At 38.0% G+C, this 25,603-nt stretch overlaps 1 protein-coding gene across 1 annotated transcript; it reads right to left on the minus strand.

Moving 5' to 3' along the window:
• Window positions 1–555: 555 nt before the first annotated feature.
• LOC112542588 (interleukin-6 receptor subunit beta-like) lies at window positions 556–25,603 on the minus strand. The gene is made up of 14 exons (XM_088130172.1): window positions 25,498–25,603; window positions 24,325–24,436; window positions 20,086–20,249; window positions 17,926–18,065; window positions 16,543–16,684; window positions 16,332–16,414; window positions 15,372–15,585; window positions 14,832–14,990; window positions 13,310–13,429; window positions 11,316–11,468; window positions 8,486–8,629; window positions 5,577–5,673; window positions 4,081–4,162; window positions 556–2,180 (listed from the first exon to the last, which is right to left on the minus strand). The coding sequence occupies exons 1-14, from the start codon at window positions 25,601–25,603 to the stop codon at window positions 1,749–1,751; spliced, it is 2,148 nt and encodes a 715-aa protein (XP_087986298.1). The 3' UTR covers window positions 556–1,748.

A 25,603-nucleotide genomic window follows, 5' to 3' on the forward strand; every position in this document is an offset into this window, starting at 1 on the left:
TCCTTGAATGCATCCAGCAAAACCATCCACAGGTTCCCACCTCCCCCTATCCTAATGCCTGGAGGAAGACTAAAGAGCTGAGGTCCTACGGATCCAGGGGATGAGGCAGGAGCGGGGGATGAGTGTTCCATGGCTGCTATGGAAAAGTTACACTTCCTACATCCCACTAGATGGTAACATTCAAGGGAAGGGACCTGGAGTGTGCCCAGTCTATCCAACCTGGTGGGACAAGCCAATAACCTCAGGGAGAGGCGATCCTGCAAATAACCTGCCCCCCTGCCATGTGGGGCTTTAAAGGTGATAACTGGCACCTTGAATTTCACCCAGAAAGAAACTGGGAGCCATTGCAGATTGCGCAACAGTGTAATATGGACAAATTGACGAGTGCCCAACACTCTGCATACTGCTGCATTCTGGACTGGTTGTAACTTCTGAGTGGTCTTCAAGGGCAGCCCAATATAGAGCACATTGCAATAGTACAACTGAGAAGTAACTAAGGCATGAGTAACCATGAGCAAGGTCTCTGTCCAGCAGTGGGTGCAATTGTCACACAAGATGAATCTGTGCAAAGGCCCCCTTGGCCATGGCTGCCACTTGCTCCTTGAGCAAGAGCTGAGAGTCTGGGAGAACCCCCAAATTGTGCACTGACTGTGTCCAGGGAAGTGCAACCCTGCTGAGAATCAAAGATGACACATCACCCGGCCCTGGAAGGCTAAAAACACAAAACTGCTCTGTGTTGTTAGAGTTAAGTCATGTTATGTTTACTGTTCTTGAAACTTTTATACTGACACAAGCAATCTTATTAACGACCTGGAAAACCTACTTCAGGTTCAACATCAACTTAAACTTGATAAATTACCAAAAACATTTGCATCTGTTGGCAGATAGGGTAACAGCATGTTAAATTGTTAAGTGTGCTATTTGCAGTGTATGTTCACATGGATCATATGACACGAGTTTTGTGTATATATGCAGTTTGTAGACCAGATTGATCTTAAAGTTTAAATACAGAACAGCATGCACTCTGTTTGATAGGTAAATACTAACTTCTTGGTGACTTTATTCACATCCAGAGACCTTCAGGAACAAACAATTGATAAGCTTAACCAAAAAAGACATAATATGGTTCATAACAAATAACATCAATATCCATATTTGATATATTGATTAATTTCTGTTGTAGCATCCATTTACCCTTATATAACTTTAGGACATCAAAAGGAATACAGCCCTTAGACTTCAGATTATACTGTAATGTTAGTTGAAGAAATTGTTCAAGCTTTGACTACTGTACTTGACTAACACAATTTGAAAATATGTATAAATCCATTGCTACAAATAGAACTGAATTGTGAGAAAAGTTGGGTACAATTTAGACTAGGAAAAAAAAAAGATCTACATAAGGATGGAATGAGATGGCACCTAAGCTTTTAAACTGTACCTTCAATAGCTCACAACCATCCCTCCAGATATAAATCATTGGGTTTAAAAATAATTAAATTCCCATGGTAGAAAGTAATATATTTGTGTGGCAGAACTTAAGCTCAGCTGTATTTGTAATTATAATTAGGCCCTTCCCAATGACATATGCAATGTAACTTGAAATAAATCAATAATTTCAATAAGATTGCCTGATTAGAATCTATCAAACAATTGTTACTTACGCCAATATTAATTCTAATTACATTCCCTTCATCTACTAGTAAGAAGATTCTGCTCACATTTGGATATACTTTCTGAGGACGGGCTTATTGCCTGAGGTACCACTGACTTTGCTCGACTGAATCTTGAGAACAACATACTGGTGATTCTCCTTTGCTTCCTGAGCTTTTGGACAACTCCTTCTGGGGATGGACTGCTCTCACAGGCAGATTCACTGAACGCTTCTGCATGGCTTTGTGGCTGAATTCCATACCAATATAATCAAGGTGAAGGCCCGTCTTTCCCTTCTCACTGGCATTTACTGTGTTATGAATTTTCAGAGGGTTGGGGATGATTCCTTCCTTTTCCCCTACAACTGCTTCGGAATACTCTGTGGAAACTCTCTCAGTTGGTGGGCTTGTTGACAAGAACATTTGCTGGGGAAATGTCCCCAAATCATTCTTTACCACATAAAGCTTATTGGCTTGATTCAATGGTGGTGAAGGAAGCAATGGCTGTAAGCTGGGTCTCAGGACAGCCTGTATATAAGAGGAAGTTGAAAATAATGGTTATAACAAATGCATTAAAAACTAGCACCTATGACATTCTTACTATTCTTAAGACCAGAGATAGATTGGAAGCTATCTATTTTCTATGTCTTTCTTTCTTTTCTTTACTTTATCTCACATTTTCTTTTTCTTATAATTTGTATTTTTCATTTTCTTTTTCATTTCTAACTTTTAACTTTGTAATTTTAAAACTTTAATAAAATATAAAAAAAGAAAAGAAAATAATGGTTATAACTTGTCTAAGTCCTGTATTCAGACAACATACTAAGCAACAAACCAGCCAACCTTATTTAGTCTAGTGCAGTGTTTCTCAGCCTTGACAGCTTGAAGATGTGTGGACTTCAACTCCCAGAATTCCCCAGCCAGCCTTCATTCTGGGAGTTGAAGTCCACACATCTTCAAACTGTCAAGGTTGAGAAATGCTGGTCTAGTGTGTTCTTTATTACCAGTCCATGTGGGCAATTGCTCTAGATTCCATGCAACCCCAGAACATTGGGCTAATTGAGCATTAGGGTTAAATTAACCATGGGTAAGTGTTGTGCAAATACAGCTTTAATTCCTTATGGCAATGGAAATATCAGTGTTAAAGGTATTAATTCCTAAAGTAAAATTAATAAGAAATTAGTTGAGAAAATTACTTTTATTGTGATTAATGAATCATGGTATGACTGTGAGGTGTCCAACCTAATAACCTCCAGTTGTGCTGGACTCCAATGCACAAAATTCCTAGCCAGCATACCCACTGGCTATGTTGACAGGGAATTAGAGAGTTGCAGACCAATTTATTCAGAGGTGACAGTTTGGTATAGTTGACCTACTTAGGGATTGACAACTAATCCTAATACCAGAGGGAAAAATGTAAAGTAATGGTCCAAATTTTGCAGGATCATTGATCTCACCACCAATATCTTAAATGAGAAGATAAGGTTTGCTTTGCTATTTCATAAGATTTGAGCAGTCTTACCTGATTTTTTGATTTACCTGAAATAAGACAATAAAAATAAAAGTACAAGCGTGTGTGTTTATGTATTTATGTCTTTAGCTGTTTATTTATTGGCTGTGTAGTCCTGGAGAAATTGTTACAGGGCAAATGCCTGAGTGGACAGATACCCTTTAGTTAAGCAGGACAGTGGGGCCATACTTTCTTCATGTGGGAGTTTCAGAATTGGATACAGTTGCTAAGAACACCTTACCCTTAGACTCTGCTCTGTAAATCAAGATCTGGGGGATCTTATGGGATCATGTGCAGAACCTCTCCATCTAATCTGAATATACTGGTGGTTTGGGGAGAGACTACTTTTTAAATACCTGAGTCTTAAATACCTTGGCAAGCTCATTAGGTTTGGGCTGTTTAAAAAGATTTAAATTTAATCTGTGGTGGCAGATGCCATTTGAGAGTATCAAGGACACCATGGTGCCTATACTGTAAGTACTGTTACCAACCTCCAATTTAGCTGTATATAAAACCTCTGATTTACTGTACATAGAAGATAGTACACAAAATTAGGAATTGTTGGAGAGTGAGTTAAGGTAGTACGGTATTCTGTTCAGGCAGAGAATTAACTTTGTTAAACCTTGATGATTGCATCCGACTTTACACATGTAAATTAGAAAGCGAGATGATCTGTTAATGCAGCTTAGCAGAGGTGCCTTAAAAAGAGCAAACTAATTCTCCACATTGGTCTGTTCAGGGTCATTCCTAGACCCATAAAAGCTGAGAGTGAGAAGAGCAAACCCCACAGCTATGTTGATTCAAATACAACAATAGAAGGGTACCCTATGCATAAACCATTATCATATACCATTTAATAACAGACAATAAGAAGTCCATAGTATTATAATGGTGCTATAATGCTTAAAAGAATCATACCACTGGAAAAGGTCTTTCCACAACTTGCATAACACGGCTGTCTCTTGGATTTGGGACAGGTGGCCAGCATGATTTCCTTGATCTGAAAGTCCAAATTTGGTTGGAAACATGAAAATGATGTTCAGTTCTTAAACACCTTAAACCTTCTGCCAGTTTCATAATGAGTTCAGTATTATCTGGATATACAACTGAGTACCTGGCAGAAATGACCTTTTGGCCAAAGCATTTAGAATGGGCTTATCTGAGAAAAACCAACAAGCAGATGCAATTTACATGCTGTAAATATCCATTTGTGGAGTTGGTACAGTTTGTAAAAGAAACTCCTAGCTAAAGTTGTCTGAAATATACTTTTTAAGGATACAGGGTGTTTTTTTTTTCCTGCATAATCCCTAACACACAGCAAACGCTGTGGGAACTAGGAGTTCCCAGGAAGGTTGCATTTATTCAATGTATTACTATATTTATTACAAACATTCAATTCTTTTTATGTGTCACACTGCATCTTGTTACAAGGTTGTATAAACCAACCGGCAAACGCTATCTCTGCTCAGTTGCTCACAATGGTTTTCCTGTTTACACTTTATTTATTATCAAGCACTTGATACTTATTTTTTGTCTTATTAAAATATTTATTTGATAATTCAAGGTGTTAAAATAGTTTTACATTTTACTGGTTTACATCAGTGTTGTCCAAACTTGGCCACTTTAAGATGAGTGGACTTCAACTCCCAGAATTCCCCAGCCAGCATGGTCTACATGGTCTTTTAAACAGCAACTAGTAAACAAACGATAGTTAGGGAAACTCTGCATTTCAGGGTTTCTGAAAATTCTAATCTGCCAGCAGAGAACTAGATGTGGCTTTGCAAGCTTTCTCATGGGAATACAATAATCACCTTTGCCCTTATTTTTGCTGGCACTCTGGGTACAAAAGGAGGAACTCCAGAAATTCGTTCAGGCAACAGACGTTTGGATGTGCGGGATCCAAAGGCCTCCCATTGTCCCAGCGTGCCCTCAGGAAGGAAAAAATATGCCCTGGCCACTATCCTTACTGCCCTTCCCATCATTCTGAATGGGAAATCTCAAAGCAACAGGAGAAGGGAAAGAAGAAAAGGGGGAAACTTGTTTTTGCATGACCCTAGCAACAGTTCATTTGCAATGGATTATCGCTGCCCTTCTCCCACCCATCGTATTGGACCTCCTTTTGGACACCCCTACTTGGACCAACATCCCACTGAGTTCAGTACTGCTTAATCCCAGATAATCCCAGTTCATTAGGTTACTTTAATTCTTATCTTCTGCAGAGACAGACTGGCTTGGCAAAAAGGTAGCAGTGAGTCCATGGAGAAGATGAGCAGAACCCTGTTTTCCTTCGGTTCATGATTAAAAAGGTTTTGCACCATTTTTGACTCCCATGGCTTTGGATTGCTAATTAACACGAGTTGAATTAAAAACATGCCAAGCAATTAAAGTATTTCTAGATCATGAAAACAAATTACCGTTTCAGTACTAAGGAACAAATTGTGACAATAATAGCTGGGGTTATTATGGTGCCAAGACAGAGACCAACAACCATTCCTTCAAATTCTCCTTGATCTAAGAAGAAATAAACAACAGAAAAAATTGAACACGGACGGACTCAACTGTGAACATAGAAAGGGGGGGGGGAGCCAAAATTTACAGTTTTCAAAACTATTACATTGTGAGGTTTTTGAAGTTTAGACATAATGAAAGTGAAGTAAACATAAACATTGTTCCTTGGGCTGCCAAGAAAGAACCAATAGAAAAGAGAGATAATGGCTGTCTGCCATCTGCTGAGGACAAGACATAATCTGATGCGTGTCATAAACAAACTTTCTTAAGTGAAAGACTGAACAAGAGTTTGATTTGAATTGGAAAATCAATTAGAAAATGTATAACATTCTCTCAACAACCTACCTATCCTCAATTGTGGAAAAGCTCTGTAACCTTTACCTAATAACTTTCTTCCATAACTTCAGTTAGGAGATGCAAGTTTGGCTGTCACTTCAGACTTGGCCAAGGTTGCCAAGAAAGTTCTGATATGGACGGCAGGCGACATTTAGGAGGGAGAAGCACTTCGAGCTGCACTCCTCGATCTACTTGTCCCTCTAAACTGGGTTCTTAGTTCATGACTTTACCTTGTGATGTTAGATTTTCAGAGCAGCAAATTATATCACTAGATTAACAATATCAAGTGTGTTAATATTGTGTGTATTTTGTATTAAGTGCAGTGCTGAATGTACGCTCAAATCTCCAGCCACTTTTGATCATTTCTCTTTCCATCTATTTCTACCTCTCCCCTGTCTATAAGGCTGTTCTATGGCCAATGAGCATGCTCAGTCTTTATTGCCTTGCTTTCATGGGTTTCTCCCTTTAGAACAGGGTTCCTCAACCTTGGCAACTTTAAGACGTGTGGACTTCAACTCCCAGAATTCCCCAGCCAGCATATGCTGGCTGGGGAATTCTGGGAGTTGAAGTCCACACATCTTAAAGTTGCCAAGGTTGAGGAACCCTGTTTAGAGATTTTGTTGCTAAAAATTGGTTGTACTTTTCAAGCTTTGGGTTTGGGTGGCAAAATTGGAATATTGCTTTCTCCAGGATGAACCAGCTGTTCTCTGACAACAGAATCCCAGGGCTTCATCCAGATGTCCTTGCCATCTAGGTCGAATGCCACGGCCAACTAAGAAGACAACATCATCAAGGATGGCAGTTCCATCAGGAGAGGTGGGAAACGTGTGGCGTATGGCCCTTGGTTCAATTTCACTGTATTTTCCAAAAGATCATTTCAGATCTCTGGGAAATGATTTCTGTCCCTTTCTTCCAGTTCTGCTAACAGACAAAAAGGTCTAGAAAAGAGAAAAAAGTGCCATTAAATAACTGTCTCCATCACATTTGGCTGAAGACCCATCCCTTTCCCGCTTTAGTTCTTTCCATCATGACCCTCCACAAATAGAGTTCCCTCTAAGTGTATGCTGCCCTTGATTTAAAAAAAACCAAACAGTTAACCTTGCTCACCAATGAAATATTTTTATCAGAAAGGCTACTTGGACAATACCCTTATGGCACTAAGCAAAATTCTTTTTTTTTTTCCCTAGACATTTCTATTTTTTAAAATTACTGTATTGTAATTACTGCCTTAATTCCATGGAGGGCTTTGCCTTAATAAAAAGCATTTCCTACTAAGAAATCAGGCTGTGTAGCACTTCAGATATGGAGAGGAAAAGACACTTGGGAACATGCAGGTGCCTGCATAGCATCTGTCAGCAACTCCTTAAATCAAGTACATCTTTTCCCAGGATTAGCCTGCGGCTAGAGAGGGAGGCTCCACAGTCCCATGAAAAGATGCAGCTGTTTTAAGGAGTTGCTGGCAGGCTCTAAGTGAGCATTTCCCTCCCCCCAAAAAACACCTTTTCCCTTTGAATCCAAAGGGCTGTGCAGCTCTACTATGCATCTGTACGGCAAACAAAATACTTTCGTTTGTTCAACTCAAGGTAGTGCTGCTTCCCCACACTTAGCACAACCCTCTCCGCATGTCTTACTTGGTTGCAGGTGACAGGTGGTTTAAGAGAGCAACTAAAATCAGATGTCCTGATTTGTGTTAAGAGAACTCCATTAGCAGAACTTCTGAAATTCAAGGGCTATGTTATGAAATTTTGCTGGGACAATTTGTGGTGCAAAAACAGTAAAATAAGGTTGAAAAAGGAACTGGAATGAAACGCTGCCATTCCCATTCTTAAATGCAATGCTGCCTTGCTGAATTGAATCTGCCCATCTTGGGAAAGGCCTGTTAAGGCCCCCTTCTCTCTTTGAATCGAGGGGGACATGGAGAAGATAATAGACCTTCTCTGTGGTAGTCCCCATATTTTGGAGCTCTTTACCACCACCACCTGAGGTCTGTAAAGCTTCCTCCCTCAGAGTTTTAGAAGATCTTTAAAGACAATTTTACTTCAACCCTACCCAAGATTTAATGGCATCTGAGTTGGAAGAGGGGTAATTTATTACTATTGATATATTGTTACTGTTGTTTCTTTTAAAAAAATTGATTTATGTTATTGTTCCATCTATAATTTTAACTTCTTGTAATCTGCCCAGAGTATTTTGAAACTGTGCAGTCAACAAATAAATTCTCTCAAACCCCAAAACTAATCTGAAAAAGGCCCCAAATGGGTAGTCCCTCTTGCGGCCCAGTAACTGGTTGGGAGCACGAGCTGTGGCCTTTGTTGGTACTGAAAGGTTGCACGTCTCTGCTCAATGCGGAATATAACCTGGACTTGTGAATTTTCTTAATCTGATTAGATACATGGCCAGATAATACTAATGTAGATGAGTAGAATACACATGGAAAGAGATAATGAGTAAATGGATAATACAAAAAATATCAAAATACCGTATTTCAGCGTAGCAAAAACTTGTGGCTGGCTTTGAGCTCCTTCTCCCTTCCTAGTGATGCCAGAGATGTAGACTCTATAAAGGGTTTTTGCTTTGAGATCAGTCAAGAGGTGCTGCTTCATCGAAGAATTGAGACTAACAGCTGCAGTGGAAGGGCAGGCAAAGAGTAACATGTTATGAGTGGACAAATGATGGCTCCTGTGCCAACCTCAGGAGAGGAATAATTCATTACTTATGGTCTATCTGGGGGAGAGATGAATATCTTCTAAGCTCTCACTGATGCTTTCCCCAAATGATAAACAGAGAGTTCTTATCTTGAGGCTTGACCATTGATCGACCTTGTCTCTTCTCTTACTGTTCTTTACCTGGTAGCATGGCACCTTTCTGTGTGTGGTGTAGGGGTTGTGGTTTTCTGTCTCCACTTACATAGAGGATAAGTTGATCATGACAATTAAAACTTTGCTTAACAATACAGGTGGTCCACTCATTCAGCAACCATTTGAACTTACGATGGTGCTGAATGAGTGGTAGTCATGACCGGACCTTGTACTTACAGCCGTCACAGAATCCCCACGGTCACGAGATTGCAATTTGTGGCCTTCTCTGCAGATTTCCCACAAGCAAAGTCGATGGGGAAGCTGGCAGGAAGTCAGAAGTTGCAGTCATGTGAAACTTAGTGACCCACGTGGTCCTCACTTAAAACAACAGGGACTGCTGGAATTGCAATTGCTAAGCAGAGCTGTCACATGGTCTTTTTACTTATGACTGCATCACTTAATGATGGAGTTTCTGGTCCCAATTAGCATCACTAAATGAGGACTACCTGTAACATGATATAAGCAGATACTATATGTTGCTTCTTTTTAAAGAGGAGCATCAACAGAACTTCTTCTCCGTACTTTACTATACCATTATTTGTTAGCTGGTTGCAAGGGACTGTCAGAGTCTCTTTTTTAATTCTGGTTTAGGTGTATGGTTACCTTCCTTTCTTTGTCCTATTCTTACCCTGTCCAACTCTCAGCTGCTTCTCTTTTCTCCTTCCATCTTTCCTCTCTCTGAGTTCTTTTAATTTCACAACTGCTTTCTTTATAAAAGAAAAAGATGAAGGCAGGGGGGTTGGGGGGGGTTAAGGGAAACCAGCTTTCTGCATTTAGAACTACCATTGCCTTACTTTCTGAAAAGGCTTCGAATCCCTTCTTTGACATTTAACCATGCCACTCTGTAGGAGAACATCCTACAGGGTGGATTCTAAGTATCTTTTTGACCAGCGTTTGAAGTTAAAAGCATTTTTTGCACTTAAATATTTTATTGAAGCCGAGTAAAAGATTCATATTATTTCAGAATAGTAAAGCATTTGCAGCATGTGGGTCATTATAAAGAGCGCTCACTGCTACCTCCCAAAATCAGCCTAACTCCCAAATGCATAGACATGACACTCTGCATGCATGACTTTCCTTCTCTCTCTCTTTTATAGGAAACTTAAAAAACTAAGAGTCTGATATTATATGAGATTAAAAAAAAATCTATTTTTGTCATGCAAGCTTGTCATCTGAGGTTCCCTTTTTACATGTATACAACTGAAACTGTGTTATCTGCCTGCTTATCACATCTATTTTCAATAGATTAATATATATATATATATATATATATATATATGTGTGTGTGTGTGTGTGTGTGTGTGTGTGTGTATATATTTCAGTAGATAATATATAGAGATCATATATCTGAATAGCAAATTCATTGATGGAAGTGGCTCTCAAAAAAAAGTGTCCAATTATTCCTTATTTGCAATCTAACAGAACAGCAATTGGTTTGCCATAAGTGACATGAACATTGCAATGATTCGCTAGTGAGATTTTGTGAATGGCATTTCCTGTCCTCTGCTTCTTCACAGATCTCAATGCAAACAGATATTCCCAGCTACTACTGTTAAAAGTATATCTTCTTAACACCTCCCAACACACTTTTTTTTATGTGGGGATATCTGAATTTGTATCTGAGACATGGCCTGGAAGCCTAGCTTTTCCTTGTTCCTTCCCATGCCACAGCCCCAACCCTCTGCATTTAAAATTCCCTCTTCATAGACTCTGGCCAATATTATATTTCAGGTGAGGCTTGTTTTTAATATGACTGGTGTAATAAATGAACAATTTTCTACTGGGGCTCTTGGGGGCCTTTAAGATATTAATTTAGCTATTGCATACCAACACAGGTGGAGAGTATCTGCTTGGGGAAAGCTGATAGAGTTTAGGTCTTCAGCTCCTTAAATAATTTTTATATTTTATGGTGCATAAACACAAGAGATGCCCAGTGTATTCAGCAGTGCATCCAACTCTTTGACACATCTACAAAAACTTCCCACAAGGTCCAGTGCTTCGTGCTGATCCTATTTTATAGAGTTGTGGGATGGACTAATCCTGTTTTACTAAGTTTTGCATAACTTGACAACATGTGACCATTGGGAATTTCTCAGTTTGACTTTTGCTTCGGATCTGACATGAGCAAATGGCCTTAGGCAAGAGGTCTACATCGTAGGATTGTCATAAACAGAACTGAGAAACAGGCCTCAAGTACGTTGAAGGCTCTGAAGTTGTATAAAATGCTGAAGCTATGGGGCACTTTTGTACTGCCTGCCTTTTGTGATTTGATTAACCTTCTCCATCCCCCTTAATCTTAAAAATTGCATTGGGGTGAGGGGAAGCTCCAGCAGTGCTAAACATAAGGCATAATTTCCTCAATGCTTTCAATTTTGATTCACAGTTTTCTCTACATAATGGATACATCATAAATCTTTTGATGAGTTATGCCCATGCAATGAAGTAAATTACCCCAAGAGATGTTGTTTAGGACTTCTGTGTAGTGAATTCTATAGCCCAAAAGGAAACCTAAGCATTCTTCTGCAGGTATATCAGTCCATTTCACAACAGCTGAATGCTTGGCCACAACTGGAATTGTTACATTAGCTGGACCTATCCTGGGAACTTAAAAAGAACATCCAAATCAATTCTCCATTTTCCAAAATTATTTTGATCAATTGTATACATTTCTTATGCTGTTAGACTTTGCAATGTACTGATATGAAAGAACAATTCTTGGTTACAGCTCCTATCTACCACATCCATATATTTTGGTGTTCCTGAATTTATTCTTAAATGAATTGGACTGCAACCCCCATCATCTAGAGTCAGCATTAATCTGGAAATAATAGAATTGTAGTCCAGCATATCTGAAGACTATGGAGTCACAGAAGTGAGTTTCAGTTACTCAAATGGAATAAATCTTGATATGTTCCTTGTAGACAGCCAACCATTTGGGCTAGATATTGTTCCCTTTGTGAATCAATCTGTTTGATTTTATTATTATAGGTAGTCCTCAGTTTAAGAACGAGTTCCATTCCCAAGATCTGTCCTTAAGTCGAATTTGTATGTAAGCTGGAGCAGTATTACTGTATAGTACTGTATAGGTAGTATTGTATAATGAACTCGAACCATTGTGTATTTAACTTGGATCATTGTGTATTTAACTCGAATTTTGCCACAATAGGCTCCGTTCTTAAATATGGGTTGTCTGTAATCTGGGCATTCTTAACCCGGGGACTACCTGTAATTCATAGAAGATACTCAAGAATGAGCATCTACTGATCTTCACAACTGTAACAAACATAGTGATTTGCACTGCTCCCACCCTTCTGATCTTCATAAACTCCTTAAGATGCTGTTGTTCTCCCAGGCTCTGAGCTAGAACAAGAGTGGAGCAACTTTGGTTGATTATTGCCTGCTGGCCTTTTTGGTTTTGGTTTCTGGTTAGCTGTCTTCTTTTTCCTCTTGATATATATATTTTTTTCTTTAATTTTTATCTGTAAGCTGCCCAGAATTGTTATGGCATTGGGCGGCCTCAAAATTGAAATAATAAATAAAAATAATGAATAAATAAATAAAAAGATCAAAGGTCCAGCTTTAGCATTTCAGTATATTATGTCAATATTGGGGATATAAAAGAATTCTATCATCAAGTCCATTGGAAATAAATTTGGACATTCTACTCTCACTGGACATCTGTATGACATGAATGTTAACATTAAAAAAGGTGCATTATTTGGTATTCCTCAATCAAAAGTTTGTAAAACTCATACCCGAAGAGGGCTGAAAGCTATATACAGACAAATTTAAAACTGGGAAATATACATTGAAAAAAGCTCTACATCCAGGGAAATATAGATGTCAGTGAAAATAAATCTGCATTGGAGATTTGAGGAACCTGAAGAATAAATTTTGAAAATGCAGAGAGAAGATTACAGGAGGTGTGCAAGGGAATTGCTGTCTTCCTGAATCTGCTGACAGAAGCAATTCTGCTAGGAGGAACTCTGCATTAGATTTCATTCCCTATTTGCATTACAGTATTTCATGGCAGAAACTGGAAAGCAGATAGAATTTATGTATATGCTGATGTTCTGGATTAGTGCAGAGCAAAAATTAATGTGCTTGATTAAGCAGCCAAAGGAACCCCCCCCCCAGTCATTTAATTTCTGCAATTTATTACAATCACCTTCTATTTTAGTATTTATTTAGATTCTTTTATCATATTGACTTATAATACAAATGCATACAACAGCACTAAAGAATGAAGAAAATCTCAAGATTAATAAGCACAGTAATAAAAATTAAAAGCGGAAAAAAGAAAAGAACACTTGGAAACTACATTATAAACATCTTAAGCCCTGTTCCTCAAACATACCAAGCCATAACACTATAATTAGAGATAGGATGGGAAATCGCTAAAAGTGACAAACAGTAAGCAAAGCAAGAAAGTGATGTAAAAATACCTCCTTCTACTGCGTAGAAGTTGGCCACAGCCAATGTCCTTTCATCTTTCATTAAGTCCTTGCTTTGACGGTCCAATGCATGCAACATTACTTTATATAACTGATACGGTTGGAGGTTATCTAGGTAACAGAAATTTGATTACTTGGAAATACACAATTAAGAAACAGTATGATTTAAGGAAAAGGAACCGGTTATCAGTAAAAAGCAGTAAAACAAAATGAAGTACATAAATAAATCTGTTACGTCTACATCAGAAGCAAAGGCAGTAAAATGATAATGTATAGATTCAAATAATAGAAATAGCTGTAAGGGATTTTGCTGCACTAAAGGGACTGGGTTCCAATGGATCAAAGCAGAACAATTGACCGAAGGAAGGAGTGGCAACCCAAGGTAAGTACAGAGATCCTCTGGGAGCATCTGGCTGCCATTAATGAGTTTGTTGCTAGGGCCAGCTCAGTTATATCAAGAGACTTGAAGGACCTTGTGGATGTAATCTTAGAGCCTCACTGAAAGAGAAAGTGCACAACAGTTCCACAAGGTGGATTAAGATGTAACACCCAGTACCTTGCTTCTGTACTCAACTACTACCAGTATTTGAAATATTCTGCTTTAAATCTGTATTTGCTGTTGAGGGACTAAGGTTATGCTAACTGCCCAGTTGTCTTGGTTTGGAAGTTAGTTGACAAAACTTAATCTACAGACCAACAAACACCTCAGTCCCATTAGATCTGGCAGAGAAGATATGCTACGGGTTCCATCTGCCAGGGATGTGCATTTGGTGGGTCCCAGGAAGCGGGCCTTCTCTTCCGTGGCTCCTTCCTTGTGGAACATTCTCCCTCCTGAAGTTAGGCTTGCTATTGTTTAGGAAGTCCCTCAAGACCTGATTATGTCATCAGGCCTGGGGGTCTTTGGGAACCGGAGATATTCTTAGTTAGCTCCACTATGATTGATATTCTGCTCTGTTCATGGGGTTTGTATATTTTCAAATTTTTGATAAGATTTTTATTTTAGTAATTACTTATCTTTTTACAATGACTGTTTTTTATTTATTTGCTGTTTTATTTAATCGTTGTACGCCACCCAGAGTTGCTTTGTGTGAGATATGTGGCTATATAAATGTGACAAATAATCAAACAAACAAACAAACAGATAAATGGAAACCAATATGATGAAGGAGGTTTCTAAGGCCAGAAGACCCATGTTTGAAAGCAGGCTTCTTAGGTAACAATAGACACTTGGTATCAGTTGGCTTAAGTGTATCTAATTCTGTGTTAGATTGTGGTCCAAGTCTACACTGATGCAAATATGCAGAGCAGTTCTAACACCCAGTGATTAGATGGTCTTTTGATGCAATTGGAAGTTCATATTCCCATTTCAATCATTATTGTTGCTTTTTTTGTACACATGTATAAAAATGTGCCAGGCCCAAACAGAACTGTAAACCGATCTTCTCATGTGGTTTCCTAAGATTAAGAAGAAAAGCAAAATTCTACTTTTATCATGTTATAAAAATGACATTACCAAGTATTAAGTTTGTCTCATTTTGACACAAACATTTAGATTTCATGTCTTCTATTCCAGTGCCCCAGTCAATAGCAAGGCAATCAGGGTTATATTTTAGCTTCCAGGTTATAGTGGTATAATTTTGCTGATTTGAGATAATGATACGACCAGGTAAATCTGTAAGAGTAAGGAGAAATGTTAATAAATAAGAGACCATTCTTCAAATAAAATTCACTCTTAATCCCCGTATGGGAGAAATCCTTATTTTTTTCTGCAGAATAAGCTGAAAGGATGGGTACAAATGGAATCAAATATATAATATTCCACTCTATGGTTTGAACTTCACATGATGTGCTAATGCTACAGGGCCTAAACAAATTGAATTCTATGTTGGATTATTCCATGGATTCAGAGATAATAAAACAGAAAAACCTGAAGCAAGAAAGCATTTTTAAAAATTGATTTTCCCATAGTTTGTTGTCTTAAACTTAAAAATATAAATGGAAAGTTTTAATGGTCATTGTTTCTTGATGTTCTTCTTCTAAAAGACTATTTTACCTGAATATGTGGAAATGAATTCTGGAACGATGTATGTCACTGAAAAGGAGTTTCCTAGTTCATTATGGGCAGTGATTTCGATTCTGTAAGTTGCCATTGAGAGATTCAGATGCAGCCAAGCCTTCTTTAGGTTGAGGGATGTTACTCCCTGGAAGGGGTCAGGCATTCTCTTAATATTTATAAAATACCCAATGGTATGCCTGCTTTCACATGTCTAGAACAGACAAATACCAGCACTGAACAATTAAGCACAACAGTAATATTATAGATAGGGTGAAATTTGTACATAATGCAAAAGCAACCAAAGTAAATTATGTAATTTATTTTTCACTGACAGATATCATTAACCATGACTTCATTAAATGGTTTTCAATATCAATTTTTCTTGAATATATTTAATTATCTGGCTGCAGTTAGCTTCTGTGTTTCTATGCCTTTATAGAATACAGCTTAATAAACTGGTTTCTTGGATGGGAAACAAATGATATGAATGTGGGCTTCCTCTCATCTTTTACTTTTAAACTTTCTAAACCATAGTTTTCTAATTCAGATGTCAGGGAAGCTATAATTAAACAAACCAAGGATGATTGAGGTAAGGATTCAATAGAGGTTGGAGTGGGAAAGGAGGCAGGGGGAGTACCCAGCCACATAGTTCATTCCAAAGAAAAATATTATCTGTGGGCTTAAATATCTTTTGGACATCCACTACATTGCAATAATTGTTTACAAGAATCTCACCAGTTTTATAACTCTGTGAAAGTTATAAATCCTGTGATACTACTAGAATATGGAGGCCCTTGATTCAAAGTTCTGCTGAGAGATTGATTTTGACATATTATCTTGAGGGTTTTTATGAGACAACAGCAAGAGAAAAACATTTGTTCATGTACATCATCTTGAGCTCCATGGGGTGGGAGAACAAGAAAAAGGCAATAGATAATTATGAAAATAAATATATACCTTCCATGTAAGAAAGAGACTTCTTTTCCCTTGTGAGATTTCTTCAGTTATATTTCCCAAAACTGTTGGCTTTTTAGTAAGTTCTGTTAAAGGACAATAGTACATCAAGTCTCATTTCAGAAGCGTATGCATGCTCTTTCATAAAATCATAAGTGAAACTTTGAAATTAATTAATAACGTTGTCTTGTCAATTACTCAACATGACACTCACTATATGGGATACTAATTTCCTTGCTCCAAAGACAAACAGAACATCCATTACTCCTGGGTATGCATCTGAGATGAACCATGTAGGATGCTGCTGGGTTTACATCAGAGATAGTTACATTAAAGGCTTTCATCTTCATGGGGACCTGCAAAGAGGTTTGAGATAAAAGTACCCTCAACACAACCATACCATTTTCTTGGAAATGGTTTGCCATTGGCCCCTTCATACAGGCCTTCCCTGTAGGGATACTGTATACATTGTTCTGCCTTTATCCCATTTCTTTTAAGCATTTTAATACAGAACGCTTTAATTATTATAATTTCACATTATCTAGAGTTTTGTACTCTAGTGAGTTGTATTTTTAAAATTACAAATGTTGTTCTGAGGTGCTCTGAGCCTAGAAAGCAATACAAAAACAGAAAAAATTAACAAATTAAAATGAAATCCCCCAAAGTGATCCCATTAAGTTCAATGGACTTATTCTTAGGTAAATGGATACAAAACTGAGCCCTTCCAGCATAATTTGATGTGCTTTAGTAATAAGTTACTCTAGTAAATGGGGCTAATAATTGTTTATAGAGGAGTCCATTTAGGCTACAGTCCTTAGTCAACATCCCAAAGACCTCAGAACAGAAAATCAGATCCACTCTTACAAACATCCTGTTTGCCAAGATACAGAAATCTCACTGAGTATACTGCTTTGTGGTCAGTTCACCAATGTTGTTAGCAGCGATAGATGGCAGATCTAAGTTGATTCAGAATGAGAGAAAGTACAGCAACCCGTACTTGGGTATCCCTCCAAATTAACATTGTGTTTTTTTTCTGATGGCTTTTATACTTGATTTTTATTGTTGTTTGCTGCTCAGAGTCATCTGGAGTTGGGCAGCCTTATAAATATGATTTATAAATAAATAAACCAACCAATCAACCAACCAACCAACCAACCAACCAACCAACCAACCAACCAACCAACCCCTGGAGCTAGTGTACTTCTTTCCCCTCCCGTTTTGCCCTGATGGGGTGAATTTGTTAGTCTATTAACATATATCTCCTTCCTCTACCTTCTGGATTGTTCTGTAAGACTTATTTAATTGGGTGAGACCACCTTTGTACCAAGTATATCTCTTTTAGAAGCATGAGACTGAAGGTCAGAAATGAAGCTGCTGGCCAGCTCAGAAAGTGAAAGGATACCAAGGAACAGATGTCAAACAGTCTCTTTTGAAATGTGAGGTTTAGAAACTCTTTTAAAAAGCTGAAGAAATAAGCAAAGAACTGTGGAATTAAACTGGCTTTCACTGGAACTCCAATAGAAAATCACATGGAAGATATCTAGATTTTCCGACAATGAGAACATTTTCTGTCCCACATCTGCTGAAAGATACCTACCGGTATCCAGGGTGAGATTCTTTGCGTCGCTTCCTTGTATTGCAATTCATATTGTAGTATATGTCGTGGGGACTCCCATGTTATTATTAGCTTATTGAATAATTGATATGCTTTTATGTTGAAGGGTGAGGGACATTTTTCTAGAATAGAAAAAGCACAAAAGTCATTGATTTGTATGAGCTCCAAAACACCTAATGTGGGTGGTGAGGTATCAGTCTACAGCAGGTAGGAATACCCAACTCACTTTGACTGATCTCAAAAACCTAAAGAGGGTTGAAAGCGGCAGCTTTGATGGGAAACCACCAGAAAGGGTAGGCTAGACTGAGAAGTCAAAAAACATTCTGGAAGAAGCCAGTAGCAGACCACTTCCGTATTGTTCTCAAGAAAACTACAGGGATGTATCCATGAAGTCACCATAATAAAAGCTCAGTTCAAAGGACACCTCCCCTTGGATGACAGAGGAGATAGGAAGCCTTCTCAGTGATGAGAGCATGTTCACCATGACATTTTGCAGCATAGTCACTCTGCAGTGAAATGGGCAATGACAAATTTGAAATATAAATAAATATAAATATAATTTCAAATTGGCATTATAACATTTAGCATACACACACGTGTGTGTGTATATAATGACGCTAATATACCATACTGTTTCTAATAATATAATGCAAATTTACATATAAAAAGTGGTAAAGAAATATGTGATTCATCACTATTAACTACTTTTTCAAATGGTGGTAATTAGAGAGTGACCTTTCCCCCAACATTTTTTTAAAAACACAGGGCTACTATTTGATATATTTTTATTCTCCTTTTCCAAATAGAATAAAAGGTAGCATGCTGGGCATTTCCTCCTTGAATTTTCCCTCATAAAAATCCTAAAAAGTAGGCTGGGCTAGGCAGTTCTGGGGATTAAAACACCAACTAGTTTCCATAGCTGATGGCAGAAATGTATTTGGCTTCCCAGTTCTAGTTCAAAACTTTAATTTCTACACATCACTGGCTTATCATATTATGGTGTGATACAAGTAGTCCTTGACTTACAACCACAATTGGGACCAGAACTTCTGTCACTAAGAGATGCGGTTGTTAAGTGAGTTGTGCCCAATTTTATGACCTTCTTTGCTGTGGTCATTAAGCGAATCACCATGGTCATTAAATGAATCTGGCTTCCCCCATTGACTTTGCTTGTCAGAAGCCCCCTGGGAAGGTTGCAAATGGAGATCGCATGACCCTGGGACACTGCAACTGTCATAAATACATGCCGGTTGCCAAGCGCCCAAGTTTTGATCACATGACCACGGGGACGCTGTGCAGTTGAAAGTGTGAGAACCAGCTGTAAGGCACTTTTTACAGCACTGTCGTAACTTCAAACAGTCATTACATGAATGGTCCTAAGTCGAGGACTACCTGTAATGTTTTCACCAAATAGCATGTCAATATCTTTTTAATATATAACTGGGAAATTACTATTTCAGTGGTAATTAAAAGGTTACAAATCTTATAAAATAAATAAAAATGTGAAAGGAAAACAATTTCTTAACCTAAGGCAGATTGGAACTGGCTTGCATACACATTAAAACACAACACTAGTCATTATATCATTCCAGCTTGGGCTATTGCAGTTGTCTTCAAAATAAACACCAGTAGTAATAGTAGTAATAATAATCATCATAATGCGAGAACTTGCACACAATGTATTTAAAATACTGAAAATCTTGTGAGATTGCTAGAATTTATGAGATTTAGTGTTTTCACTTGGTGAATTTAGGAATAAACGTAAAATCATGAAATTTTAAATGTGAAACATGAAATTTCAGCATGTTCGTTTTATGTTACGGCACACGCCTGATTGTGTTGCATTATAGGACCAAATGCTATTGCTTTCCTTGATTGGTGTCTTAGCTAATTGTGCAATAGTGGTTTACCTGATAAACCATGATTCATCAAACTATAGTTTAGTTGATATGTGAATCTACCAACAGACCAAAAAAGAAAGAAGAAAATGATGCTGACATAATATTTACCAGTTAGGTCATAAAGCAAATGTGAGGGGAGACAAGGTTGCTTACAAACAGCAATAACATTTGTTTTTCACAATTTCTGCAGCTCCAGAGAATTAAAGAAAAGATCAGTAAACACTGAGTAAAGGTATCTCACCTATTTTGCTAGGAATAATTGAAATTTTCTTTGTTGTCACACAGCTTTCATGGGAATAACTCGCTGTTACCCATATAGTCACATTTGAATTTATAAGAATGCATTTCCGTTCTTTCGTGATAGGAGATGAAGCCCTTTCTATCTTCTCACAACACTGAGGATGCCTGCAGGTGAAGGGGAACCATAAAACATATTTTAATTATACACAGACTAAGGACAACATAACTAAAAAAAAGCTATATTTAAAAACATATTTACGTAGGTTAAGGAAAAAATATTTAACTGAGATACTACATTTTTAAGAACTAAACAGAAAAACATGAGAAAAACACGAAAAAGAAAAAAAAATACTCAAAACATTGATTAAAAGATTTAACTGAAAAAGGAAATCAAAGTAAAAAAGAATCTGAAAAATACCCCCTAAAAATACCACATAAAGAACTTCCACATACCAAAAATACTGTATAGAAATTCCCCTTCCCCAACCCAAGGTGGCCCATTTCTCTATAAAGAAATAGAAAGAAAAATATTAAATATATAAAAAGACTATGACATCTTTGCTTCAAATAATCTCATTTCTCTGCAGTCCCTGGATCAAAAACATCTTTCCACTAGAATCCAGGGACGAACAAAAATGCTGGAAAAAGAAAACAAGTTTAATTGCCTTTTGTTCTGCTATCAAACAAGCTTTATTGAATAGCTCGCACTTCTGAACCATTTGTGGAAGCAGATCTGGAAAATAATTATTTCCTTTGAATTCCATTCCATAGATCCTGTTTGCAGAGATAATGATCCCATACTCTTGTTCTTTAAAGCAGGGTTCCTCAACCTTGGCAACTTTAAGACGGGTGGACTTCAGGGATTCTGGGAGTTGAAGTCCACCTGTCTTAAAGTTGCCAAGGTTGAGGAATCCTGCTTTAAAAAACTCACAGCAATAGGGTTGAGTTTCTATACTGAATGGAAATGGAAACCCGCAACATCAGCAGTTTCAGTTTCCCACTCTTTCTGGATATGATACCAGACAGTGCCCAGATCATCACTGTACTTGTGTTACACCTTCTCCATGTAGGTGTTTCAGCAATGTTGCCCTCTCCCTGAATCCCATTTTGATGTGCAAGCCACCCAGATATTGAACTTTCAACCTGGTAGTATTTTGGTCTTCAAACATCAGGAGCCCTTGAATGCTATTTTGTTTGTTCACTGAATTGCTTTATGATTTTATGATTTCCTGTTATGTAGAATTGCTAGTTGCTGCTCTTAGTACAATTACTTAAAATGACATTGGGATCTTTCACTGCCTAATCTTGCCACCTCATCATGTAGAGAAGAAGCAGGATTGGAGAGAGTTGTCTTTGTCTGCAGGTGCTTTAAAGTGAAATTAGACATATTTGTTTGCCTTAGCAAGAACCACAGGAAAGATCAATTTAATGTTATAAGCCAGAAGGACAAACTGCTGTCACCTTCTGATGAAAAATTGCATTAGAAATCTCCAGCCATGGCAAAGAATTGAATAAACAACTGAATATAACAGCTAGACTGGACAAGGCTGAGAGACTGGGCCACTGCTTTAAGGTCAGATGTGACTCAGCATGATCAGAGTCAGATCTTCACCCAGGCCTTTGGTGAGGGAGAGGGAGACCCCTTGCTTCGTTTCTATCTAGTCTGTCATGTTTACCATCTTTTACCCTTTTTCCTTTTTTAAAAATCGGTTTTATTGTAATTTCCTTTTTTGGATTGTTGTAAACTATCCAGAGTCATTGTGAGCTGGGCAATGTACAAGTTCAATAAATAAAGAAATAAAGAAATAATAAAATCATGCAAGTATGACCATCCAGATTTTACAGCACGTCAACTTTGGCTTGTCTTTTCTAATGGCCAATTATATCCAGAAGCACCACACAGTAAACAAACCTAAAGATTTACTATATATCTATCAAGATTAGGTTTGAGTGATCAGAAATGCCTACTTTGAGACCTTAAGAAGGGGTCTGGAAGTACAGGATACTTAGCTTGGAGAACAGAAGATTGTGGGGAGTTGTGATAGTTACTTTCAAGTATCTGAAGGACTTTTAGGTAAGAAGATGGGGCAGAATTATAGAGTTGTTCAAGAAGACAGAACATGAATCAGTGGGTTTTAATTACAAGGAAGCAAATTTTAGTTAGGTATAAGGAAGCATTTCCTAACAGTATCAGCTGTTCAATAGTGGAACAGACAGCCTAGGGAGTAATGGACTCTCATTCACTGGAGGTCTGGAAACAGAGGCTAGATGGCCAATGATCTGGGATGCTACACTAAAGGATTCCTGCACTGTGCCGATGGTTGGATTAGATGGTCCCTTCTAATCCTCACATTCTGTGATACAGACCCTGTCAATGGGTTGCTTCATTTTAATTATCTTTATTTACCTCACTATTTTAATGATACGGCATGTTGATCAGAAGCTGGTGACTCTTGCTTCTGATATGAGCCAATCAATAAGGTTTTTAATTCTGCCTTTTTTGATCTAGACAATCAAGTCTCTGCTTCATCTCTAAAAAGTTCTATTTCCTTTCATCCATCCACACTTCCATCGGCATTAATTCAGTCATTCTAGAAGACTATAAATCAAAGGAATGAGTTTCTTCCTCTACTATTTTCTCTCACCGAGCAGAAATAAATTCTGAAAGGGGAAGGAAGAGGGAGTACTTCTCATTTTCTCTTTCTTCTTGACTTCAGATCCATAATTTATCATTACCAAGAGTAATTTAAAACATGACGGGTAAAAGGAATTTTTTGCTTAACAATTAAGCAGTCAAAAGATGATGAGATAATCCCTTAACCTGAGAGAGGACCGAGTTCATAAATTTAGCACCTTTCTATATCAAGTTCTTATAAGATCTCATGTACAAAAATCAGAATCTTAAATGGTAAATCAATCTCTCTCTCTCTCTCTCTCCCCCCCCCCCCATATTCAGAACTGTCAATGCTATTTTAGGTGAGTGACTTCCAATCCTGGCCTATTGAACATTTATATGAATTAACTCAGATAGGTTTTATACATTTGGGGATATGTCAGTCCTTCAAGGTAGTCCAGACAAGAAGCAGAACAACGAATGCTAGCTCTATTTTTACTGTCAGGTTACATTAACAGAATCTTTCAAGTATTCCTCCCCTCCCCTCCTTTCCTTTTACTCCTTGGAAAACTAGGGAGGGTCCCTTCTGAAACGCTTCCCATGCCCCCTCTGCTTCTGGGGGCTGAGATACCTTTTGCATGATGGTTATGCAGGCTGTGGCTCTTCCTCCAGTCTCCCAAAGTCATTCCCACATACCATTATAGGATGTGACTTTTCTTTGTCAGGTCTATAACTCGTGCATTGTTCAGAATCCTGCTCATACTTTCTAAACTGGAATTAGCTTTTATGAGGTCACACTCTGAGTCAGGATACATCAGTGCTCAAATTAGAAATCCACAAGTCCTCTTGTACTGTCCCTCAATTTTAGCCAAATCTTGCTCCCTTTTTTTGCCTCCCATATCTAATAGCAGATTGGGAGAAGAAACGACACAAAAAATAAAATGCTCACACTCAATTTTTTGAGCAGCATAGCCCAGCACTACCTTATCTCTCCCATAAACTACATGAACAGAAGTACAATCTAAAGTTCGTAATAAATAGGATGAAAAAGAGATAAGAGTTCAACTCAGATAAAGATATGGGGTACACCAAAGCAGTAGTACTTCTACATTTTTTGACATTGCATTATAGTATGTATGAATTCCAACAACATTGTTTGCTATTGCAATATGTTTTTCAGTATGGCCTAACTGACTACACCACTGAGTCTAGCAAACAGTTTTATCCTGGCTTACCTCTAAAGCTGTATTTTGTTCAATAAACTAGAAGTAGCCATTGCTTCACAACAGAAACTAATCCAGTACATTGTATATGCCTTTTATGGAGTAAGGGCTATATATGATAATTACATATTATTTTAAAAGTAACTTTGCACCTATAATGCTGGGGGTCACCTTTTTAAATGCAAAACATTTTTTAAATCCATGGCTTCAAATTCCATTACCTAGAGTCTGTTACTTATCAGGATTGTAGCAAAATAGGGGACTTAAAACTTTCCTTCTTGGCTTCTGTCCTAAACAACCTCCCTCTTCTGAAGCTGTAACTGCTTTGAAAATGACTGGGATGCCTCATGTTTGAGAAAGCAGATGATTTTCTAAATTCTTTCCCAGTTTCTGACCATCTTACCATTTTAAAAATACAGTATATACAAGTGAATCAGATGTGTGAGAAAGCGGTGACCAAGAAAGGTGGAGGCCATTCTTTAAATCATAGTAGTAGTTCAGATCATCCTGCCAACCTGTGAAAGAAACAAAGAAAGAAAGCAGAGATCACAAACTTTATTAGAGCCATTCCAGGACTTCTGGTTTTCCTTTATAATAAATGATTATTTATGTCTGTTTAGCATAAACCAGACTAAACTAATATCTTTCCCTCTAATAATAGTTTGAGAAGAAAATTATTCTCAGTTGTCCACAACAGATACTCCATAAAATATGGCACTTTATTTTTACCCTTTCATAACAGATATGGGATTTTAATTTTGGGGGAATCACTTCCCCAATTTCCCCCTATTTTACTTACATAGTATTACCAGTTTGCATTAGCTTCTGATTATGAGTACCTCTACACAAGGACTTTGCCACAAAGCAGGATCAACTCCAGACCCATAGCCAAATGAAACCAAAATGACAAAATGTCCATTGTGAAATGACCATGCCAGCTCCATCCTTCCATCCTTGCATCATGACATTATGTGTAAGTACGTAAGGGGTAGAATTTACACCACAATGTTGGGACACATTTTGTCACTTGCCCCCCCAGATGTCCATCTAAATCTGATAGTATCAAATGTTTTTGAGATATGAGTGGATTTATATATGAATGTAGCATTTGAAACCACACTAAAACTAATAACAATAATAATTTATGAAATTCATATGCCACCTGACTCCCAGTGACTCTGAGAAGTTTACAGTTGTTAAAAGCATTTAAAAACAAAGAACAATACAAAAAACCCACAAAAACAGCACAAGACAAAAGAACAACAATGGCAAAGAAAACAAGCCCAGAGGGGAACAGAAAGGAGAAAAGAGGGGTCAGTTGTCCTCTCCAAAGGGCCCTTTGAAATACCAGTAGGGAGGGAGCTGTTCGAATTTGGGGGGGAACCTCATTCCAGAGGGCAGGTGTTGCAACAGAGAAAGTGCCCTTCCAGGATCCTGAAGATGGCCCTGTTTAATTGATGGAACCTGGAGCACACCAACCCTGCCAGATTGAACCAGCGAGGCAGATACTATGGGAGACAGGTGGTCCCTCAAGTAACGAAGCCAACCAGTGCAGCTTGCAAATCAGAAGTATTACATGGGCGTACCAAGGTATGCCCATCACTGACTGCCCCGCTGCATTCTGAACCAGCTGAAGCATCCGGGCGGTCTTCAAGGGCAGCCCCATGTAGATCGTGATGCAT

Source organism: Python bivittatus, unplaced genomic scaffold (assembly GCF_059951505.1).
Source record: "Python bivittatus isolate LINGU-HERP-01145 unplaced genomic scaffold, Pbiv_v1 ctg000850_np1212, whole genome shotgun sequence".
In the NCBI taxonomy this organism is placed as follows: domain Eukaryota; kingdom Metazoa; phylum Chordata; class Lepidosauria; order Squamata; family Pythonidae; genus Python; species Python bivittatus.